At 54.0% G+C, this 21,608-nt stretch overlaps 3 protein-coding genes across 27 annotated transcripts in view; 2 read left to right on the forward strand and 1 right to left on the reverse strand.

Moving 5' to 3' along the window:
- NLRC3 (NLR family CARD domain containing 3) overlaps nt 1-21,608 on the forward strand; it is a 112,660-nt gene that overhangs the window by 75,096 nt on the left and 15,956 nt on the right. The gene's annotated exons all lie outside the window — the stretch shown is intronic.
- The window catches only part of LOC309854327 (clusterin-associated protein 1), a 113,801-nt gene that overhangs the window by 34,572 nt on the left and 57,621 nt on the right, over nt 1-21,608 (reverse strand). For 5 of the 22 annotated variants that reach the window (XR_014306154.1, XR_014306156.1, XR_014306158.1 and 2 more), the window contains 6 exons: nt 17,925-18,040; nt 15,263-15,392; nt 13,918-14,014; nt 12,749-12,983; nt 11,368-11,715; nt 8,677-11,110 (listed from right to left, as the gene is read on the reverse strand). Coding sequence is in view for 1 of the 22 variants with exons in the window: in XM_082713334.1 (XP_082569460.1) it covers nt 11,368-11,652; nt 13,918-14,014; nt 15,263-15,392; nt 17,925-18,034 (622 nt within the window). In the remaining 21 variants the exon portion in view is untranslated. Of the gene's footprint in view, nt 1-2,407; nt 6,052-8,676; nt 11,111-11,367; nt 11,716-12,748; nt 12,984-13,917; nt 14,015-15,262; nt 15,393-17,924; nt 18,145-18,385; nt 18,435-21,608 lie in introns of those variants that run through there. The other 17 variants (XR_014306155.1, XR_014306159.1, XR_014306163.1 and 14 more) reach the window with 13 other exon arrangements.
- LOC309854346 (uncharacterized protein C16orf90 homolog) lies at nt 3,921-5,956 on the forward strand (the record flags this gene model as incomplete). 4 transcript variants are annotated; one of them, XM_082713394.1, is made up of 3 exons in its annotated part: nt 3,921-4,020; nt 4,554-4,907; nt 5,878-5,956. In XM_082713394.1, 3 exons carry the CDS (start codon nt 3,921-3,923, stop codon nt 5,922-5,924), a joined length of 501 nt encoding a protein of 166 aa, XP_082569520.1. The 4 variants fall into 4 exon arrangements, with proteins under 4 accessions (XP_082569520.1, XP_082569517.1, XP_082569519.1 ...); XM_082713391.1 differs by lacking the exon at nt 5,878-5,956 and adding an exon at nt 5,331-5,488; XM_082713393.1 differs by lacking the exon at nt 5,878-5,956 and adding an exon at nt 5,331-5,488 and having other exon boundaries at nt 3,943-4,024.

A 21,608-nucleotide genomic window follows, 5' to 3' on the forward strand; every position in this document is an offset into this window, starting at 1 on the left:
CAGGGGAGTGGGAGAGGGAGAAGCAGGCTTCCCGCCAACCACGGAGCCCCATGCGGAGCTCAACTCAGATCGCTGGGATCATGACCTGTGCAGAAGGCAGACGCTTAACGATTGAGCCACCCAGGTGCCCCAATAAAATATTTTTTTAAAAAGATTTATTTGAGAGAGACAGAGACAGTGGGGTGGTGGTGGTCAAAAGGAGAAGCAGACTCCCTGCTGACCAGGGAGCCCCATGCGGACACTGGATGACACTGGATCGCAGGACTTAAGGATCATGACGTGTGCCAAAGGCAGTCGCTCAACCGAGCCACACAGGCACACCCCTCAAATAAATAAAATCTTAATAAAAAATAATTTTTTAAAAAATTTGACATAGACACAGAGGGAACACAACCAGGGGGAGTGGGAGAGGGAGGACGGAAGTACAAGCAACTAAAGAAATAACATAAAGTGAACCTCATCAAAACTGAAAATGTGGGGCACCTGGGTCACTCAGTGTTAAAGCCTCTGCCTTCCGCTCAAGTCATAACCTCAGAGTCCTGGGATCAAGCCCCACATCGGGCTCTCTGCTTGGCTTCCTCCTCTCTCTCTACCTGCCTCTCTGCCTACTTGTCTACCTACTCTATCAAGTAAATAAACAAAATCTTGGGGGAAAAAAACTGGAAAATGTGTGTGCCAGGAAAGACACTATCAAGAAGTGAAAAGACAGCCTCCAGAATGGGAGAAAATATTTGTAAATTATGTATCTCATAAGTGTCCAGAATATATAAAGACACCTATAAACTCAATAAAAAGGCAACCCAGTTTAAAAATGAATGAAAAACTTAAGACATTTCACTAAAAAAGATATACAAATGGTTAGCAAGCACATGAAAAGATGTTCAACATCCTTAGTCATTAGGGGAATACAAATTTAAACCACAGTGAGATACTATTTCACTCCCACAAGGATAGCTATTAAAAAAAACTTTTAAGGGCGCCTGGGTGGCCTAACCAGGCAACTGCCTTCAGCTCAGGTTTTGATTCTGGATTCCCAGGATCAAGTCCCATATCGGGCTCCCTGCTCAGCAGGGAGTCTGCTTCTCCCGCTGACCTCTCTCCTCTCATGCTCACTCTCTCTCTCTCAAATAAATAGGTAAAATCCTTAAAAAAATTTTTAAAGGAAAAAAATAAGTATTAATAAAAGTGTGGAGAAATTGGAACTCTTGAGCATTACTGGTGGGGATGTAAAATGGTGCAGCCACTATGGAAAACAGTTTGGCAGCTCCTCAAGTAGTTAAACACTGAATTATCATATGACACAATAATTGCACTCCCACCCATACACTGCTAAAAATTAAGAACAGGTTTTGGTTTTTTCTAAGATTTTATTTATTTATTTGAGAGACAGCATAAGCAGGGGCAGAGGAAGAGGGGCAGGCAGACTCCCCGCTGAGCAGGGAGGACAACATCGGGCTCCATCCCAGGACCCAGGGATCATGACCTGAGCTGAAGGCAGATGCCCAACTGATTGAGCCACCCAGGCACCCCAGTATGATTTCATTTATATAAAACTCTAGAAATATGCAAATCTACAGTGACAGAAATCAGAGCAATGTTCCCCTGAGTAGGAGGGGGCACATAAAAACAGAGGTGACAGATTTGTTCTATTTTGATTGTAGTTTCTTGAATGTGTATACTTATTAAAATATATTAAATTGCATACTTTAAATATGGGCATTTTATATGTCAATAAAGCTGTTAAAAAATTAACATCCTAGGGGTACCTGGGTGGCTCAGTGGGTTAAAGCCTCTCTCTGCCTTTGACTCAGATCATGATCCCAGGGTTCTGGAATTGGGCCCTGCGCCTGGCTCTCTGCTAGGTGGGGAGTTTGCTTACCTTCCTACCTCCTACCTCTCCCGCCCCCGCTTGCCTCTCTGCCTACTTGTGATTTCTCTCAAATAAATAAACAAACAAATAAAATTAATAAATTAAGGTCCAGGGCACCCAGCTGGCTCAGTCAGAGAACATGTGGCTCTTGATCTCAGCGTCATGAGTTCCAGCACCACACTGCGTGCAAAGATTACTTAATTAAATTAAAAAAATGGAAAACGAAGAGAAGTGACTCTGGCTGCCGTCCCAGTGCTTCATTTGTGCTCTGCCAATTATAGTGGGTGAGTATAGTGTCATGTAGTAGTTAGCATCACCACCAAACTATAGAACAGCTCCATCACCCCAAAAATTCCTTTTCACCTACTCCTCCTGGCAATCACTGATTTGTTTTTTGCCTTTCTCTTTTCATCTTATCTAGAATTTTCAGTTTTTATGAGGTCCAATTTATCTATTTTTTTCTTTTGTTGCTTGTACTTCTGTTACCGTATCTAAGAAACCACTGCCAAATCCAGGGTCATGAAGATTTACCCCAGGTTTTCTTTTCTTTTTTTTAAGATTTTATTTATTTATTTGACAGACAGAGATCCCAAGTAGGCAGACAGGCAGGCAGAGAGAAAGGGGGAATCAGGCTCCCCACCGAGCAGAGAGCCCGATGCAGGGCTCGATCCCAGGACACTGAGATCATGACCTGAGCCGAAGGCAGAGGCCAACCACTGAGCCACCCAGGTGCCCCAGCCCCAGGTTTTCTTTATATAGTTTTATCTCCTGCATTTGGGTCTTTGTTGGATTTTGAGTTAATGTTTGTATATGGCGTGAGGTAGGGGTCCAACTTCATTCTTTTGGTTGTGGCTATCCGGTTGTCCCAGCACCACCTGTTGAAGGGACTATTTGTACCCCACTAAGTGGTCTTGGTCCCCTTGTTGAAAATCAATTGACCACAGATGCATGACTTCATTTCTGGACTCTCCTTTTTATTACATTGGTTGAGATGTCGAGTCTTATACTCATTCCACACTGTTTTGGTTATTGTAGAATTAGAGTAAGTCTTGCAATCAGGGAAAAGGAATCTTCCAACTTTTTCTTTTTTGAGATTGTTTTTGGGCATTTGGCTTGCAATTCCACATGAATTTTAAGATCAGCTTTCCTGTTTCTGTCTAAAAGACTATTGGGATTCTGATACGGATTGCACTGAATTTGTAGATCATTTGGGGGAGTCTTGCTGTCTTAACAATGTTAAACCTTCAATCCATAAACAAGGATTTTGGGGGGTATTCTATTTGTCAGTCTTTTTTTTTTCTAGCTGTTTTGTAGTTTTCAATGTTATCTTGTACCTCCTTAAATTTGTTTTATTGTTTTATTCTTTTTGTTCCTTGCTAGTACATAAAAATACAATTTTTTGAGTAAGTGGATCTTATATCCTGTAACTAATAAGCTGGTTTCTCTCTACTGGTTTTTATCAGCTCAAAGCAGCTTTGTTTTTACATGTGAGTTAATGTTTTCCCTACATGAGAGCACGTCATCTGTGAATGAGGAGAGGTGAAAGTTTAACTTTTGAAGAAACTGTCTCCCAAAGCAGTGGTACCACTTTACATTCCCCTCAGCAGTACACGAGAGCTCCGGTTCTTCCACATCCTAATACTTGGTATGACCCACATGATACCCCATCATCTATTTATAGGGCAATAGACAGTGTAATTTCAGAAAAATTAAGTGACTTGCTCAGCTACCCTGAACCACCTCCTCAGGAGGCTCAAAGCACTGGTTCAGATCTCACTAAGTCTGTGTCCCTAAAGCCTCATTTCCTACCCATGGAGGAGCAAACTGAGACCCCAAGAGGTCACCCTGGGAGTGACTTTCCAGCCTGCAAGAGCTGAGTCTATTTTGTGTAGCTTGTCCCAAGTCAGAGGATCAGGGACCTCCCCTAGGGTTCCACCCCCTTCCCTTGCCCTCTACCCACCCTGCTCCAGCCCTAGGCAGCATCCCCTCCCAAACTTGGGAGTCCAGGAAGGCTAGGAGTCTTCCATTTGACATCATAGAGCTGGTTGCCATGGGAGACCTGCAGACCCAGGTGGGGGAGAGCAGAGCCCTGCTGCACAGGAGGCCCAGCCGCTCCTCCCCCACCACGCTGGCCCTCCATGGAAGCCTTGGTCTGTGCGTTCTCTGAGCTGCGCATAAGAGAAGGTGCCGGGCTGCAGGGAGGAGTGGCAGGAGGAGAGATGCACTCCTATTCTGACCTGGGCCCAAAGCCACCAGTGGCCTCAGGGACATGCATGCTTGGGAGAGGGGAATGGCCACTGGTCTAGGCTGTGTGACCCTGGACTGTGATCCCGGACCCACTGCAATTTCTATACTGACACCAGAATGCTCTTTCTAGGGTAGGGGGAAGAAAGGGGTGGTAGAAAAGGCTTGAAATACTGAAAGAGCTCTTTCTGTCACGATCTCAGGCTTCTCAGACCTTCCTGTTGGTTGGGAAAGGGAAGAGGAGTAGTATGTGTGTGTTGGGTGCGGGGTGTTGGGGGGAGGCAGGGGACTACACCCATCTGACGGAAAGGTAGAGTGAGGCTCAGCAAGTCTCAGGTAGTGCCCATCACACCAGCTGGTCTTAGAGCATGTGACTGTGTTCTCCCTTCTTCGCTGTTGCGGCCTGCCAGCCACCACCCTCCTGCTCTCCCCTCTGCAGATGCAGTGAGCTGGGCCCGAGGACATCCCAGCCACCCCGACACACCACCCAACATCTACGAGGGGGGGCTGGGGGCCCAGCAGCAGCAGTGCCCCAGTGCCCAGGGAAGCAAACCCAAGAACTTCCGGCTGCGCCACCTCCGGGGCCTGGCTCTCTACCTGCCAGGCCACATGCAGACTGCTGGCCAGTGTGAGAGCCACTGGCTAGGCCGGCTCATGGCCAGGGGCTGCCTCCCACAGCCTGAGAGCATGGTCTGGCCCCTAGACCTGCCACAGGGGACTCTGGGCTCCGTTAACAGCCATTGCTCAGCCCTTCTGGAAGCTCCAGTGCCCAGGGACAGCCTGGGAAATATAGGTAAGCACCTGTCCGGGTGACGCAGGGCTGGAGACAGGAGGGAACGACTCAGGGAAGGGTTGGCTGAGGACTCAGGTGGACAGAGATGGGCCCTTCTTCATTCCCAAGGTTCCGGAGTTCCTGTCCCAGCTCTGCACTCAATGAAGGACCTTGGACAGCTCCCCACCATCACCCCTGCTGTCCCCAGCTTCAGTGTGCCCATTTATAAAATGAGGGGGTGGTTAGACAAGGGTCCTTTCAGCTTGAACCATCTGTTTCCTCCTCCTTCCTCCCTCCCTCATGGGCTCTCTTTCAGGAGAATTCCCCCTCCCTTCCTATTTTGAAGAATGCCTGGTTCTGCGGGTTGGGGAGGGGTTTGTAGGATAGCCTGGCAGCCTCCACTTGGGTCCCTCTGAGTGATTTGTCTCTCCCTACTTTCCTCAGCTTCCAGTTCCAGCATGGACCCAGCCAAGGGTGTCCCCTCCCAGCTGGGTCCCTCCGAAGGCTTGGGGCTCAGATCCAAGAGGTCCTGGGGGGCCTCAGAGGAGTCCACATGTCCCTTATGCAAGCGAACCCGCTCTGGGGCTCTGGAGAGACCATAGGGATCTGAGTGCCAAGCCTGGCTGTCCCAGCTGTGGACAGGAGGAAAAAGGATGGCTCAGGAGGAGGCAGGCTCAGGAGGAGGCAGGAAGGGCTCAGTCCCTACCGGCAGTCCTCCCACACTGAGACACCCCAGCAGCTGCCCAGCACCAGAGCTTGGGCTAGCCTCAGGAAGAAGACTTAAGGGGGGGGGGGGGGAGGAGGAAGTCCTTCAGGAGGAACAGAAAAAATAGAAGCCCTTGCAGCCTGCTCCAGCTCAGGTCGGCCACTTGTCCCTGGGAGGCCAGGCTGAGCAGAGATTTAGGCCCCAAGAGGCCGGGGAGCCCGAAGGTCTAATTTCAATAAAAGCCAAGGCCTGCACCTTCTTGTCCCTGGGTCTGTCTGTGGCGAGGTCAATGCAGAGAAAGAGCCTCTTGGAGCACCTGCCATCTGTGTTGAGAGTGAATTTCCAGGTTGATGCCAGGGAAGATCCAAGGTGCTGCTGGTGTTGGTTCCAAAGTGAACGTCGTCGTCCTCTGGCGGGGGAAACTCCTTGAAGTCTTCCTGGATGTACATCTCAAAAGACCTAAATGCAAGCCACGCCATCTAGCGGAGACCGCGGAGGACAAACGAAGCAGGCTGGATGTAGGGAGGGTGCGGGGGAAGAGAGCAAGCTCTCCACCCGGGCGGAAATGTTGGCCTGAACCCCATGCCACCACTTACAGTCCTTGGTTAGTTCACTGCCCCTTGGGGGACCCCTGGCTGCCCTGTCCCTCCACGCAGGATGGGTACAGTCCTTCTCCCAGGAAGGCTGGTCTCCAGGCACGTACAGTTTGGACTCCTCTGTACCAAGGTGTCTCAACCTTGACTTGCTGACATTTGGGTCTGGATCTTTCTGCTGGGGCTGCCATCCTGTGCGTTGTAGTATGTCCCCCAGTGTGATAATCAGGTGTCTCCAGACAGTGTCAATGTCCCCTGGGCAGGTGTGTGTGTGTGTGTCAGAATCACTCTGGATGAAATCCCTTGTTCTATATCACTAGACCTCAGCCCGGGGGGGACAGGATGGGATGTCCTGGGTTTATCTCAGTGCCCCACACTGTGTGGCTGACTTCCAGTCCCAGCAGCCCAGGTCAGCCTGTGGCTGAGCCGGCCCCACCAGGGGCTCCAGGCAAATCACGTGATGATGTCAAGGACACTCTGGACACCTGGACAGCTGGGTTCCTTTCAGATGGAGAGGAATAATCCATAAGGTCCCCTCCCAGCCCTTGTACCTTGGTCTTATTTTGGAGGTCCCTGGGGGATTTTCAGGTTGTTACAGTGTGGCTGTGGTCATGGGCGGTGGGAGCCTGAGTTGCAGCAGCCAGAGAACAGCCCTAGAAGGAGGACTGATGAGAGATGTTGAATGCTCCAGCTGGGACCAGGACAGGGACATAGTCACTCAGCAGGTCCACCAGATGATCCACTTGAGGGGATGACATAAAGGGTGTCTCCTCCGTCTGCCACAACACCTACTGCCTCAGAAGGCCAAGGCCAGGTAGGATGAAGACAGAAGCTAGGGAGGCTGTCCCAGGCACTGGGCAGAAATGAGATCTTGCCAGAAGCCACAGTATGTGGTCCATGTAGATAGTCAGAGGTGCAATCCCCTCACTTTTGGAGGAAGCTGTGAGGCTCAGAGGGGAGTAGAGGCCACTCCACAGTCCAGATCCTGGGACACCCAGGCTGTGGTCAGTGGCCTCTAATGTGTGCGTCCCAGTATCTGGCTCATGGAGCCCCCCTCCCCTCACCTTGAATTGGGACTGGCTCAAGGTTTTGTTTGACCAACAGAATGTGGCCCCACCAGGGAGGGGCTCCAGGCAGATCTGGCCTGAAGGATGCCTGGCAGCTTCCAGTGTGTGCACTGGGGGAGGCCTGTCTCACATGATGGGAAACCAGGTCAGTCCGGGGGAGGCCATATGGAGGGAGCCACAGCCAGAGCCACAGCCAGAGCCACAGCCAAGCTCTGGGCCCTCCTGGAGCGACTCATGGGCCCCAGCCCTTCCATGGGAGAGACTGCTGCAGCAGACAAGCTGGGTCCAAAAAGAACTTGCTGGGCTGACCTCTACACAGTTCCTCCCTCGACCTCCCGAGACTTTCTTGAAAAATACTCTGGGAGAGGCTGAGAGCGAAGCCATAGTCCCAGTGTCCTGGGGCCCAGGAGCTGACGTGAAGGAACATCCCAGAGCAGCAGACACTCGTGGAAATGTGCACTCACTACCCTGGGGACACTATGCCCTTGAAGCCCACTTCAGGGAGGCCGTCCTGGGAAGGCACAGCTGTGTTCAGGACAAGGCTCAACCACGAGCCCCATCCTCCCGGGGGGCAAGCTGACAGTTGGCCACACAGCCAGGCAAGGGCCCCAGCGAGTCCGCTACTTACTCCTGAAGCTGGCCCAGCGGCACAGAGGGAAATGCACCAACATTAGTAACCTGGGTGTGACTTGCCAGCACCAGGGACACTGCTCGGTGCCCCTTCTGGGGTATCAACCCCTCCTCTGCCCCGGGGGCTCCCCCACACCCAGCTCTGCAGGTGCCTCTGCCCTGTGCCCCAGGGAGGGCTGCCTGGATCATGCCCGACCCCCGGGGAGCAGCACACGTGGGTTCTGGAGGGGTCCCAGCCTGGGCTGGGCTCTCCGGCCACCATGCACGCGCTGAGTCGCTGTGAGCTAACTCACAGTTCCTGAACCAGTCTTCATCTGCCCAATGGAGTGGCAAACAAGACCTCCTTCCCCAGAGTGGCCAGAAGCTCCGAGGAGAGACTGGTGGAAACCCCTGGCCCCAGGCTTGGCCCAGACAGAGGAACCCTCCCCTAGGCTCCCATGCTACGGCCCAGAGTCCCCACCTGACAATTGAGTTGAGCCCCCTGTGGAACCTTCTCTAAGCCAGGACAGTGCCTCGTGACAGGAACAGGCCCTAGCTAAGGCCATGAGCTGCAGAGAGATCCCTGAACCGCTGGTGGCCACTGAGGGCCTTCTGCTCTCAGAGCCTGGTGCGCTGCTCAGCTCTAGAACTGCTTCCCCACCACTGTGTTCTTCAGCAGATGAGGCAAAAGCAGTCAGCCCTTTTAGCTAGAAGCCCTCCCTGGAACTTGACAGTGGACAAACAGCTCCTGATCTGCCCTTAGCCACAGAGCTGGGGCCCAAAGTGTGGCGGCCTAGCACTGGAAAGACAAGATGTGACCAATTAAAGTCTGTTTATTTGTAATGAGACAAAACACTACAATCTGTTCAACACTGGGCTGGACACTGCAGTGATTGGGGGCACGGAGGGAAGGGCAGGGCAAGGCCTCTGAGCTCGATTATGAATGTCCAAGGCAAAACCTTCCAGAAGACTCTTCCTGACCCCTCGGGGCAGAAGTAAAAATCACACGTCACCGTTGATTCAGATGAGAGAGAACACCAAGCTGGGCCTCAGCATGTCGCCAAGGTCAGTGCAGAGGTGGGGACAGGTCAGCGAGCCGGGGACCTGTCCCTGAGGGGGACACCGCCAGTCAGAAGATGGTTGGAGGAGGAAAAGTGCTTCCCCGGCCCAGGGCTCGACTTCCTCTTGAGAACACCTTTCTCCCACCCAGAGAGTGGAGGCGGCTCCACGCTGGGCAGTTCTGGGGGAGGGGAGCATGGCAGTCACTCGGCCCTCGGCCCTCGGCCTGGTTGCTTCCCCCTTCTCCTGCCCTAAGGCCGGCGCACCGCAGCCATGGCTCCATGACACTGCAGCAACACTGGGCATGACTGCCACCCCCCTCTACTGCAGAGGGCAGGGCAGGCGGCAAGCAGCAGTGGGGGTGGGGGTAAGGGTGACGCCAGAAGCGAGTGATGTTCGCACGCACACTTCTTGGCTCTGACAGCCTCTCCTGTCTCTGCCCCTGGGGGCTGAGGGGCCGCAAGGCACGTGATGGCCCCCAGCCCCAAAGGCTGGGCCCCATTGGATTGAGAGCACTCGACTTCCTCCTGTCTTCATCTTGGGAGTGGTGGCTCATGGATTTGGGGGCTGGGGAGGGGACCCCCGGGAACCTCACTGCCCCTGTCCTCAGCCCAGCTCTGGGGGAAGCTCAGGTGAGCCAACACCTGCCATCTAATAGGCAGATCCGCGCTCCCGAAGACAGCGAGAAGCCCTCAGCAGGAGGGCACCGGAGGACTTGACCTCCCGAGTCAGGGTCTAAGCCCCCGAGTATAAGGGCCTGCTTAGCCAGAGCGAGCCATTTTTTTGTTTATGCAGAAAACTTAGATTGAACCTGCCCCTTCCCCCAAGAGGAAAACGCTTAGAAACAGAACGGATGAAATACGGCCAAATAGCCCCAATAATAGACCGCAGATACCAGGACATGTCAGGCTGAGCAGAGATAACAGAGCCCAGATACAGGGACGTGTTCGGCCAGGTGGAGACGTCCAATCAAGTGAAAGTGCACGTATTACCCGCCAAGAAGTGTGAGCCCCGCCTTTTAGGCGCCAGACAAAGGCGCCAATTCTAGCCAAGGTTATAGGCTGAATCAAGTAACTACTATAGAGTGAACTGTAATTCAACTGGCCACCTGTATGTGGCCAGGCTCAACCACATGGCCTTTACTCTATAAAAGTTAGTCTGTGAGGCTGGGAGGAGTCCCCTCTTTGCAAGAGACGGCCCTGGCCGATCAGTTTGATTCTTGATGCTTGGTGCGAAATAAAACTTTGCTTGACCTTCGCTTTGTATCAGTCTCGCTCCTTTGACCATGGACCCAACACGAGCTCTGTGCTTGGGTGAAAAGCCTCTGGGCTCTGTCCACCAAGCGACAGCCCCTCACAGGGAGGCAAGGGCTGCTCCCCCCACCCCAGGCTTCTGCGGGCTGGTTTTGGACAAGGATCTGGCATTCCCTTTCACCCCCTTGTTGTTCTGAGGCTCCCCTGTCTTTAGGGTGAGGTCTGTCCCTAACACTTGGGTTCCTCCCTTCCAATAAAAGTTCATTCCGGCTTTGGAGAAAGGAGCTAGAAGGAACCGGCAGTGGAGGGGAAGAAATCAGAAGAGGAAACAGACCACAGCGAATGCTGCCACACCCCAGCCGGCCAGCAGGGCTGGCGCACGTGCGTGAAGGCGGGACCAGGGCGCACGCAGGCAGATGCGGCGGTTTCCGGAGGTTGCCAGAAAAGGAAAGAGGGCTGGAAGAGCCTGTGGGAAAGAAGAGGGGAGCAGGGGTGAAGGCCCCCAAGGAGATGTCCTGCTTTAACCTGGAGCACGAGCCCTCCAGGCCCGGAGTCCCTCCCAGTCTGCACACAAATCAAGGCACAGATGGGGGAATCCAGCCCAAGTGGTCATGCAGTGCCGCCGCGTGAGTCCCCCCCAGCACCCACGTGCTCTGGGCTGCATCCGTGCACCAGGGTGTGGGCCTGGCAGTCCGTGTGACCCCTTGTGGCTCAGAAGTCTGAGAGATAGCTCTCTGTGGCACTCATGACCTCAGAAGTGGGCACATCTGAGCAGAGCTCTGGTTTACCAGGCACCTGCCCCAAGCAGCTGCTGCCAAAGCAGACCTGGGCACTCGGCCACGATGCAGAAGGAGGGCAGCTGAGTGGTTGGGGCCGGCGGGAGGAGGAGCTTGATCTTTTGGTGCCTTCTCCATTTTTGAACCATGTGAATGCATTCCTGTTTAAAATGTAGTTCAGGAAGTGAAAAGACAGAAGTCTGGCCAAGGGCTCAAGGACTCAGTTTTCCTTCCTGAAGTTTCTGAAAGTCAGTCAGGCTACCTCAGCTCTTGGGACCACTTCCCAACATCCCGGTGCCTCAAGTGCCACTCAGGCCCTCCTGTTTTTACAGATGAGGGCGGCACGGGCTTCATTTCCTGGTACCACCATCCCACGGGGCTCTGCTCCCCTCTCCCCACGCCACCCGCTCCCAAGTACCTGTCAGAGACCAGGTGTGCCCGCGACACTCTGCTCCGAGCCTGCGTAGCACTGGGCCTGCAGCTGGGGCAGGCCAACGGGCCCGGCAAGGGGTCACCGGCTCCTCTGTAGATGACAGAAGTCCAACAGCCAGGAAGGCGGTTCTGTGGGGTGCCGGAGGGCAAGGCCTGCTGGCGGCTGCCCAGCTGGCATCACATGGTCCGGCTGTAGGCAATGCCTCCCTTGCTGGAGATGCCAGACCACGGCAGGAAGCTGCAGAGCAGGCTGTGGGCCTGACGGTAGATCCTGTGCGGGATGGAGCAAGGGCTGAGGTTCGCTAGCGCAGAGCCCAGGTGTTGGATGTAGTCCGTGGGGCTCCGTTAAGGAAGACTCCGACTTGCCTGGCCTGCCCACGCACCCCTGGGTGGCACTGTCAGCAGGGGACCACATGGTCATCTGCAGGACTGCGTGCAGATGCCACACCGTTTCTGAAGGACACCCAAAGCTCCGGAGAGTCTTTCAGCTGGAGGTCCTCTGCTGTGCCAAACAAGCAAGGGTGGCACACGGTGCAAGAGGACCTTCTGGCAAGGCCTCGGGCACAGGGACACCTGGACCAAAGCTGGCAGACGGGGACTGTGGGCTGGAGCGACAGGTATGCTGGAAGAGCAAGCGTTCCCAGTTCACTCCCACGCTCAGTCATCAGAAGGCAGGGCCCTGTCCCTGGGACAAGGAGGGGGGTCCCATCTTCACAGGGACTAGGAGGCCTGCAGGGTCTGGGGCCATGCTTCTCCCTCCTGTTTACTCCCCTGTGACATGACTAAATCGTTGCCTCCCCGGGTTCATTCCTCGCATGCTCACAGAGTGTCAGGGGCCACACCCTCCATCAGGGAGTCTCCCAGCCTCCCTTCTTCCTATCCCGGCCCAGAGAGGGCTAAAGAGGAGAGAGTAGGGGAGGAACACAGCTATAGGTCACAGGCCTCAGGAAAGAAAGGTCTGAACCCAAATGATCCAAACAGCCAGCAATTCTCTTCGCCCCACTGTGTGTCTTCTCCCCAGCCCGAACAAGGCCCGCTGAGGGCAGGGGATGGTCTGCTGGGCTCACAAGTGTCTCTCCTGCGCGCCCGGAGCAGGAGGCTCTCCATTGCTATTTCATGGGTGGCTGGGTGGACCACGGGCTGAGAGTGTTAAAGCCCACAGCTCATGCCAGCTGAAGTCTGAGGAACACTGAGCACAACCAGATCTACCCACAGCACCACCTGGTCAGGAAAAACGTGTCCCGTGAGCTTGGCCTTGTGAATCACGTGACGGCAACGCGGCTCCATCTGGCATGTGGGCCCTGCCCCTGCAAGTCACCCTTGAGGCTGGGAAGCCGCATCCCTCACCCCCGAGAAGTAAAGGATATAGGATTGTCCAGGGAGGATGGCCGCCGTTGATGTAGAGCACATAGGTGAAGCCATCTTTGAGGACCCCTCGGATGGAGTAATAATAGGGGAGATAGTGATGTTGCTTAAAGTCTCTGTTTTCATAGAAGTTTATTGCTGTGTTGTTGGTGGTGAGGACATGCAGGTAGATGGCTTTGCAGTGGTCTTGGGCAGTGGTTGATATGTGATCCTTCAAACTCTCAAGTAAAAGGGAACCTGCAGGAGAAGGGGTGACAGTCACACACAGCAGGACAGGCTGGCAGGGTGCATGAAGCAGACGAAGAAGCGACCTTGCCAGACATGTCTACACATCTCCCTGCCACTATATCGAAGATGGAACTCCCAAAACCACCCGGTCAAAGCCCCTAAAATCCCAAAGCCAGATGGGGCTCGTCTGCCGCACACTGTCGGGCATCTGGAACCATACACGAGGGCCAGGGAGTTCCCTTGAAGGGGCTGGGCCCAGGGAGGAGACTCACTAAACTCTCCTATGATGGAAAGAGCAAACTCGAGCCCTGGAAAAGGCAGACCAGGCAGGCCTGGGTCACACAGGAAGACCGCTGCCTACTGGCCGGGTGGCAGAGTGGGGGGAACCTGGGGACAGGCCTGGGCACAGCTCCCAGCATGCAGTGGGCGTCTGATAAACGGCAGCCGGACTGTTTTTTTCTCTTTTTTAAAAGATTTTGTTTGTCAGATAGTGAGAAGGAGAGAGCACAAGCAGGGGGAGTGGCAGGAGGAAGAAGAAGCACGCTCCCTGCTGAGCAGGGAGCCCAATGTGAGACTTGACCTCAGGATCCCTCGTGATCTCAGGGATCACGACCTGAGCTGAAGGCAGACGCTTAACCTGACTGAGCCCCCCAGGCGTCCCTGGGACTATTTTTCTATCCTTAATCAAGAACACTTTGGGACCAAACATAAGTCGTGTGTGGTGGCAGGTGTGCTGAGAGGGGCCCATTCCCCAGAGACCTGACGGTGGGTGCAAACGGCGCAGGTTGAAGGCCCATGGACTGGTGGTGGGGCAGGAGGCTGAACATCCTTGCAGGACAGGGGGGACGAGGGACATTTATGGGCTGGTCATTGGCACATGGGAAATGACTGGACAGGGAGGCTGGAGCAGACGTGGCGTGCCCTCGAGCCCGGCGCCCCTTACCTATGCCGTGCTTCCTGAACTCCTTCACTACTCCCAGACTTAGAATGTATGCAACCTGCGTGTCAACAGAGAAGTTGGAGGCTAGAATATCTCCATCCTGAAGGAAAAGGCAGACACGGAGGCAGATTAACGGCTGAGGCACCTGGTACAGGGCACATCTCACCCACCAACTCCCTGATCATGACACTTCCAGGGGCAGAGGTTGGGGTGCGAGGGGACAGAGCAAAGGATAATGGAGAGTCACCCCCCACAATCCACACAGAAACGACAGGGTGCAGGTCCTTGGGGCACACATGGCTCAGCTAAGGCACAGAGTGTTGCTTCTCTTGGGGATGCGTGGTGCTCCCGGCACAGGGCGGTAACAGGGATTCAACCGTGCTGCACGGACACGTACGGGGCGCTGGGGACCAGAAGAAGCTTGAAAAGGTTTGCCTTGGATCGCACGCTGCCCCCAGGTGGTCTCTAAGTAGAGGGAGCGGGGGCCTTAGCCGCCCCTCCACTGCCCTGCGCCGCCCACATCGCCCCATGCCCGCGCCCCGGTTTCGGAGATGGAGTTCCGGCCTGGGAGGCTACTGAATCTCACCTCCGTGTGAGACCAAGTGGAATTAAAAAGCTCAGCAGGAAGCTGGTAGTTCTTAAAAGAAACTACCTTTGCCAGAATCTAATTATGGGCAAAATGGAGTATACTTGACAGGGTCAGGTCTTTCAAAGGGAGATGTCTTTACTGTACTTCTGAGGAAATAACCTGAAGCTAAACAGGTAGAACCAGCTGCCCGTTGTCAGCGGGTTCTTTCCTGCCCTTGAAGTACACACCCACATGGTAAGCACTGCTCCGTCCCGAAGATGACCAAAACTGTTAGGCCGCAGCTTGACCCAAGTCAACCACGTGGAACCATGTGTCTGTGGCCATGACCTCGTGTTTTACTTTACACTCAGGACAGAGCTTGCTTACGTGGGCCCCCCAGACCCTTAGGAGTTCCAACACAAATCTAAGACAAGGATGAAAAGATCTCCGCTAACCGGAACCTGGCATGTCCTTCCACCAACCACAGCACTGCTGGCTGTTTCTACGAATCCCCGATCCTCCCAGAGCCCCCGACAACTCTGGGGGCTCTCAGCATGTCATTTACACTCCTCCCTACTCTGAAATGACAGTCGTTGTGAAGCCTGCGGCTGGGTCTCCTGTTCGTGGCTAACTGTATCACCTACACCCAGAAAGAAACCAACTGGGGATGCGTCCCACAATGGATTCAGGGGAAAGGGCCACAGAGCAGGCAGCGTGATTTGGTCGCGCATCCCAGTGGCCCGTGCAGTGACAGGGAATCCCCTCGCTACACACACTTACCTCCTTGTGTATTTTGCTCCTACTTTTTATTTCGGCTACTATCATTCCCACGATGGCGCCCCTGTAGGTTGCGGCAAGGGAAAAGAACTTCTTGTTGGAGGTGATATCACGATACCATGAGTCTGGGTACCTGAGGAGGAGAACAAACTGAGGTGAACCTGCAAAGGTCAAGTTTAACTAACATTGGGCTTCATAGGGGAACCACAGTGTGCCCACCACTCCACGGCTAAGAAGGAGACTGCACCAGACGGTCTTCTTAAAGCATGATCTGTCTAGATGGGACTGGGGATTTCTTTTCTTTCTTTTTTTTTTTTTTAAAGATTTTATTTACTTATTTGACAGAGACAGCGAGAGAGGGAATACAAGCAGCAGGAGGGGGAGAGGGAGGAGCAGGCTTCCTGCCCAGCAGGGAGCCCAATGTGGGGTTCAATCCTGTGACCCTGGGATCATGACCTGAACCGAAGGCAGATGCTTAAAATGAGCTACCCAGGTACCCCAGGACTAGGAATTTCTTAAAAATGTCTTTTTCTTTCCTTAAGAAGAGAAAAAAATTTTTTTTAATTTCTTATTTACTTCTGGGGGAGGGGCAGAGGAAGAGGGAGAAACTCAAGGCAACCCTGAGCACAGAGCCCAATGCAGGACTTGATCTCATGACCCTGAGATCATGACCTGAGCCTAAACCAAGACTCAGACACTTAACTGACTGAACTACCCAGGAGCCCCTAAACAAGATTGGGAACTTCTGATTGGAAAAATGATTTTACTATTATTACAGGAGAGATGAGAGGGAAAATCCTCTTGACGACATTCTCTCTTTTTTTTTTTTTTTTAAAGATTTTATTTATTTATTTGACAGACAGAGATTACAAGCAGGTAGAGAGGCGGGCAGAGAGAGAGAGAGGAGGAAGCAGGCTCCCTGCTGAGCAGAGAGCCCAATGCGGGACTCGATCCCAGGACCCTGAGATCATGACCTGAGCTGAAGGCAGAGGCTTAACCCTCTGAGCCACCCAGGCACCCGACGACATTCTCTTTATGAGAGCAGGATGTGGAGGGACAGCTGGAAGAGGTAAGACTGATGGCCCCTGATGCCCCACAGACCTGAGTGATTTCCAAGAATTCTGTGAGTCCTTTTGAAGACTGGGGGTGTGGGTAGAGCCAAGTTCACAGGTGAATGGCATTTGAGTTCACTGCACCTCCCTGGGCAGGGGCAGGGGCAGGGACAAGCCTTTGAGGGCAGGGTATGGCTTGGGTTGCTAGGGGCTTTTCACCAAGACCACCAACCCAGGGGAGCAAGATGAGAACTTTCGGTGCAAAGCCCCTGGATGGTAACAAAAACAAAGACTCAGCCATAGCCAGAAGGTATGGTCAGAAGGGCAGGGGCACTTGGGGCCTCGGGAAGTGTGGGTTTTTTAATTTGGAGTAGACATAACAGGTTAGCCTAAGATGCCTTTGTTGAGACCAAGAGCTGGGAAAGGGCGCCATACCCTCTCAGTGACATAGCAGACAGGTCCTCTACTCGGTTCTGCTCTGGAGAGGCCATTGACCACCCACCCGAAGGTCCTACAAGGCATCACCCTCACCCCTCCCTGGTCCTCTTCACACAACCCAGGGGGCTCAGCTGGCGTGGCAGTCAGAACACGGAGCTGCCACCATACAGCGTGTGGGCCTGCAGTTCACTCCGCTGTCTTTGGAACCTGAGGCCTTGGCTGTAGGAAGCTGTGAGCAGAGGCCGGCAGGCCGGGTGCCTCAGGAGCCACAGCCCCGTGTGGCTCTACCAGATGCACGCGCCCTCCGTGGGGCCTGATCCAAGCACATACTAGGCTACTCTGCAGCGGCAGTGGGACTGCTGGTGGAAGCAGGGCCCCTCTGTGACCCTGAAGACACCACTGGCTCGCATCCCCCCCACCCCAGGGGCTGAGGCACCTCCTACCAGAGCCTGCCCTTCCCCGCCCACCCTGCCTGCAACAGGTTAAACCATCAGTCTGAGGTCAGGACTCTCCTGTAAACACGAGGCCTAGCAGGATCTAGTTCATTTTTTAACAAGATGTTTGTTTTTGTTTGAAAATAAAGAATTCTTATGATGAGAACTCCGGATTTACGGTCTGAACAGCTTGCCGCATGTGACATATACAGCAGTGTTCCCTCTGGCTGGCGTGCTGCCCATCACACTGGTACTTCTTTATCTTCTAACTGCCAGGCAGTAAAACGAAGCCTGCGCCCACTCTTCCCATACAAAAGCTGGATGTGCCCATGATGGAAGCAAAGCGACAAAACTGCAGCTAATAATCTGCCCCCCAGGCTACGGGAAACATCCTGCTCTGGTGAACAACCCTAAGCGTTCATCTGGCGCATGTTTTCAAATAAAAGCAGGATTGGGATACGCCCTCGGCCTAGTCTGCGGTTTCCGTGTATTCTCTCATTTAAAGGAGTCCTCGTCAGCAAACACACCTGCTCTTCCGCAGACGCCTGCCCCCGCCCCCAGCTGAGTAACGAGCACTTGCAGGCGTGCACCCCAATGGACGGAACCGAGGTCTCGCGGCCCTGACAGCCACGCTGCTGCTCAGTGCTCTGAATCGTCAGCAGCGCGGACTGGACATCTGCTCAGCTAAAGCCCCCCACCCCACCAAAGTGCAGCTGGGACAGTGGGCGCTGCTCAACTTACTCAATGGGGAACCAATCGCCGCACAGATGCTTCACGGTGTCTATGTCATCGTGGCAGAGGAGGCGTAGGCTGACCTCGCTGAGGGCGCTGGACGGCACCACCTCTGTCATTCACACCTGCAGGGAGGGAGGCGGCGTCAGGAGGGCAGCCGCGCCCCGTCACCAGCCCACGGAACCGGGCACTGTCACCGCACGCTACTTCCTCCTCTTCTCATGCTCACCTGTGAGGCAGGCAAGACAGGGAAACTAGTACTGTCCCCCATAGATAGACATCTCCTCAGTAACTGCACAGAGAGTGTCTCTCACCACAGCCCTGAGCACAGGGGGCAGTCATCCCCACACTGCAGATGAGGAAATGGGGTGCCTCTCCCCACCCCACTCCTCCCCGCCTGCTCCCGCCTCTCCCTCCCTCTCTGTCACTGCAGAGAGCACCCCTCCTCCCACTTCACCCCATACCCCCACCTCTCCCGACCGGGTCTCATCTGGGGCAGCCTGGTGTGGGGCCACAGTTGGGCTGGATTTCAGCGGAAGTGGCACCAGCTGGCGGGGCTGTTTCTCCTCCCCGACTCAGCCAACAGAGTCTCGTGGGCAGGGAGACAGACCACGAGACAGGCCAAAGTTCAAATCAAGGGTCATGAGTTGCTAATAATTCTTTTATTTTTAAAAATATATTATTTATTTATTTATTTTACAATGGATCCTGCATTCTTATTTTTCTTTCAGCAACCTCCATGCCCAGCATGTGGCCCGACCGCGTGACCCTGAGATTGAGGACCAGGCAGGCGCGCTGCCCACAACTCTTCTGAATCAGGAGGGTGTGTTCAGCCCAGGCTGCTGCTGGAGCAGCCTGTTTCAGTTAAAGGCAGACAGGTGGAAAGGCTGGGCTACGACAAAGAACCTGCACCCCCAGGATTTAATGACTACAAGAAAGCAGAACCTGCCACCTCAGGTCTAGCAGCCCCTTGAGCCCAGCCTCTAACCGCGATGTGAAATTCGCTAATCACTCAGGGATCCCCCTAAAATGCTGGGCCCGGACCCAATCGAGCCTCCACGCCTACACGCACACAGGCTTCATTCAGTTCAAGGACACCATGACGCCCAACAAACATGAAATTAGGGGCATTCTGCAAGACAACTGGCCTGGTCTCTTCCAAAAATAAAGGTCATTAAAAAAAAAAAAAGAAAAAAGTAAACTAAAAAAGGTGAGGAGACCCACCACCGAATGTGATATGTAAAACCCCACCGGGAAAAAGAACAAATCAACAAAACCTTCTGAGAAAATGGAAACACAGGCTGGACCCATGAGGTTACAAAGCTGTTACTGACGGTATTGGACAAGGAACTGAGTAATTACGTAGGAATTCTTGGGAGTGAGGCGTCCTGAGGTCTGAAACTTACTTTATTTATTTATTTGTTTGTTTTAAAGATTTTATTTATTTGACAGAGAGAGAGAGATTACAAGTAGGCAGAGAGGTAGGCAGAGAGAGGGGGAAGCAGGCTCCCTGCTGAGCAGAGAGCCCAATGCGGGGCTCGATCCCAGAACCCTGGGATCACAACCTGAGCCGAAGGCAGAGGCCTAACCCACTGAGCCACCCACTAACTTTAAATGGCTCAAGAGAATCCAACTATTTCAGAAGCAAACAGGACACAACACTGAATCTTCACCACTGGATCCAGGCAGCAGGTGAGACACAATGCACGAACTTAGTGCCCACACACTCAACTTCGCTGCATGTTCGAACTTTCTCATAACAAATGTTGCTGGTGGCAGAACCCCGGAGAGGCTGGTCATTACCTACCAACCTGAGTTTACTCTAGAAACTGGTTCTCTAAGTGTGCACCGACAGAGTCCTGGCAATGTCCAAAGGTCTAGGGGCCCCGATGCTCAGCCCTGACCACTCAGCCAGCCCAAGTTAAGTGCCTGGGACAATCCTTCAAGGTCACCTGCATTGACTGCCCTGGCATCGTTAATGCCCGGTTCCTGTGAGACCGCAGGTGTGTCCGGGAGGGTCCCCTGGAAGGATGTGTCCTAATATGCGAGCTGCCAGGGGCTGAAATCCACCCGAGGCTTGACTGCTGGGATTGGGAGGGGGAACAGTTGCTCAGCCTCTAAGCCCTGGACATAACCCCAGCAGGCTCTACTCAGCAAGAAGGCTTCCTGTGAGGGCTGGCTAGGCGGGCAGCCCCCCCGACCACGTGCTGCTGAGCAGTCGGGCCAAGGGCCAGCCGAGGGCAGGAGGAGGCAGATGCACTGCAGGAGCCCCGTGGCTCTGAGGCCACGCTGGGTTCTGTCTTTCCAGCACAAACCAAACTCCTAGGGGCGGGGACCACGCCGCTGACAAGTCCCCACACAGAGCACCAGCTCAACAGCTGAAACAAGTGGGGACCTGCTTCCTCCCCCTCCCTCCATGTTTTCAGCCAAGTGCCTGTGCACTGCCTGTGTGGGGTCTCCATGGTGTGGATCCATCCTGTAGCCCTACCCACAGTGCGAGGTGCCCTACCCCAGGGCTCTCGGGAGATGGAATTGGATGTTCATCAGGACAAGGTTTGTTCAGCTGCTTGAGGCCTGGTGGCCCCAAAGGTCCAGGCTCAGCCAGCTGCTGGGGCACCACCTCCACTAAGACAGGAGCCCTGCTGGAGACCAACCACAGAAGGGGATGGAGCTGGTCTCTGGATACAGGATCTGGCTGGAACCCCTGAAAGCCAGGCTGACCCAGACAAAACCCTCTTTCTGGGTAGGACAGAGGCAGCCAGGTGTGTTGACAAAACAAGGGACACAGCCATCACAAAAGTTGAAGGGAGAGGCCTGTGGACATAGGGCCCTGGACAGCCCTGTGCAGCTGCAGGGCTGTACTTGTCTGAGTTCTTAGTTCCAAACACAAAACAAAACAGAAACACCAACCAAATACAGAAACTATCCTCCGTCTAGGCAAATCTCATCATCCCATGTCAATTTTCTTTCTTCTTTCTTGAGATGCCCCTTCAAAAACGAAACCCTGTTGGGTCAACAACAGCTCCGCTATTTGGTTCCTGAACAGCTGGGCCATTCCAGGGCTCAGCATCCCCATCTGTGGCCGCCCACTCCAGCCCGTGACCCTGCTGGTATCCAGGACGCGGCCTGAGGCCCAGAACATTCTGGTGTGACCTTAAGGACCTCACGCCTCTCAAATGGCCAGCCACATCCTGGGAAATGGGACAAAAACTGGCAAGTCCTGAATTTTAAGAGTCATCTCTGTCCAAAATATATCGTAGTGGTTACTGGAAAGGATGTGGTTCCCCAGTCATCCAGGGCAAAGTGCTGTTTGTCCCAGAGAATATGAGCGTACGGGTTAGAGGGGCTCACGCACCAAGAGCAGGATGGACCCTGGCACCTCGCATTCGGGTACAAAGTGCCGCTCCCCTGGAGGTTTCTGCACAACGCCTAAAGCGAGGGTAACCTTCCCTTCTGCCACACAAGAGATGGGTTCAGGCACTGAGCCTGAATTTATCTCTGGCTCACCCTTCAATAGCCAGGCTCTAAGTCCCCTCTAAAACAGAGACGGTCAGGCCCCACAGGGCAGGGCCGAGGCCAGCACCAGCTGCAGATGGCAGAGGGCTGGGAACTGAAGGGGAAATGCCCATCAGTGTGGGCTACTGGTGCCTGCCCACTGGTGACCAGCATGGTCTGGCCAGGCCAGGGACATTT

The sequence above is a fragment of the Mustela nivalis genome (genome assembly GCF_964662115.1).
Source record: "Mustela nivalis genome assembly, chromosome: 19".
Lineage (NCBI taxonomy): Eukaryota > Metazoa > Chordata > Mammalia > Carnivora > Mustelidae > Mustela > Mustela nivalis.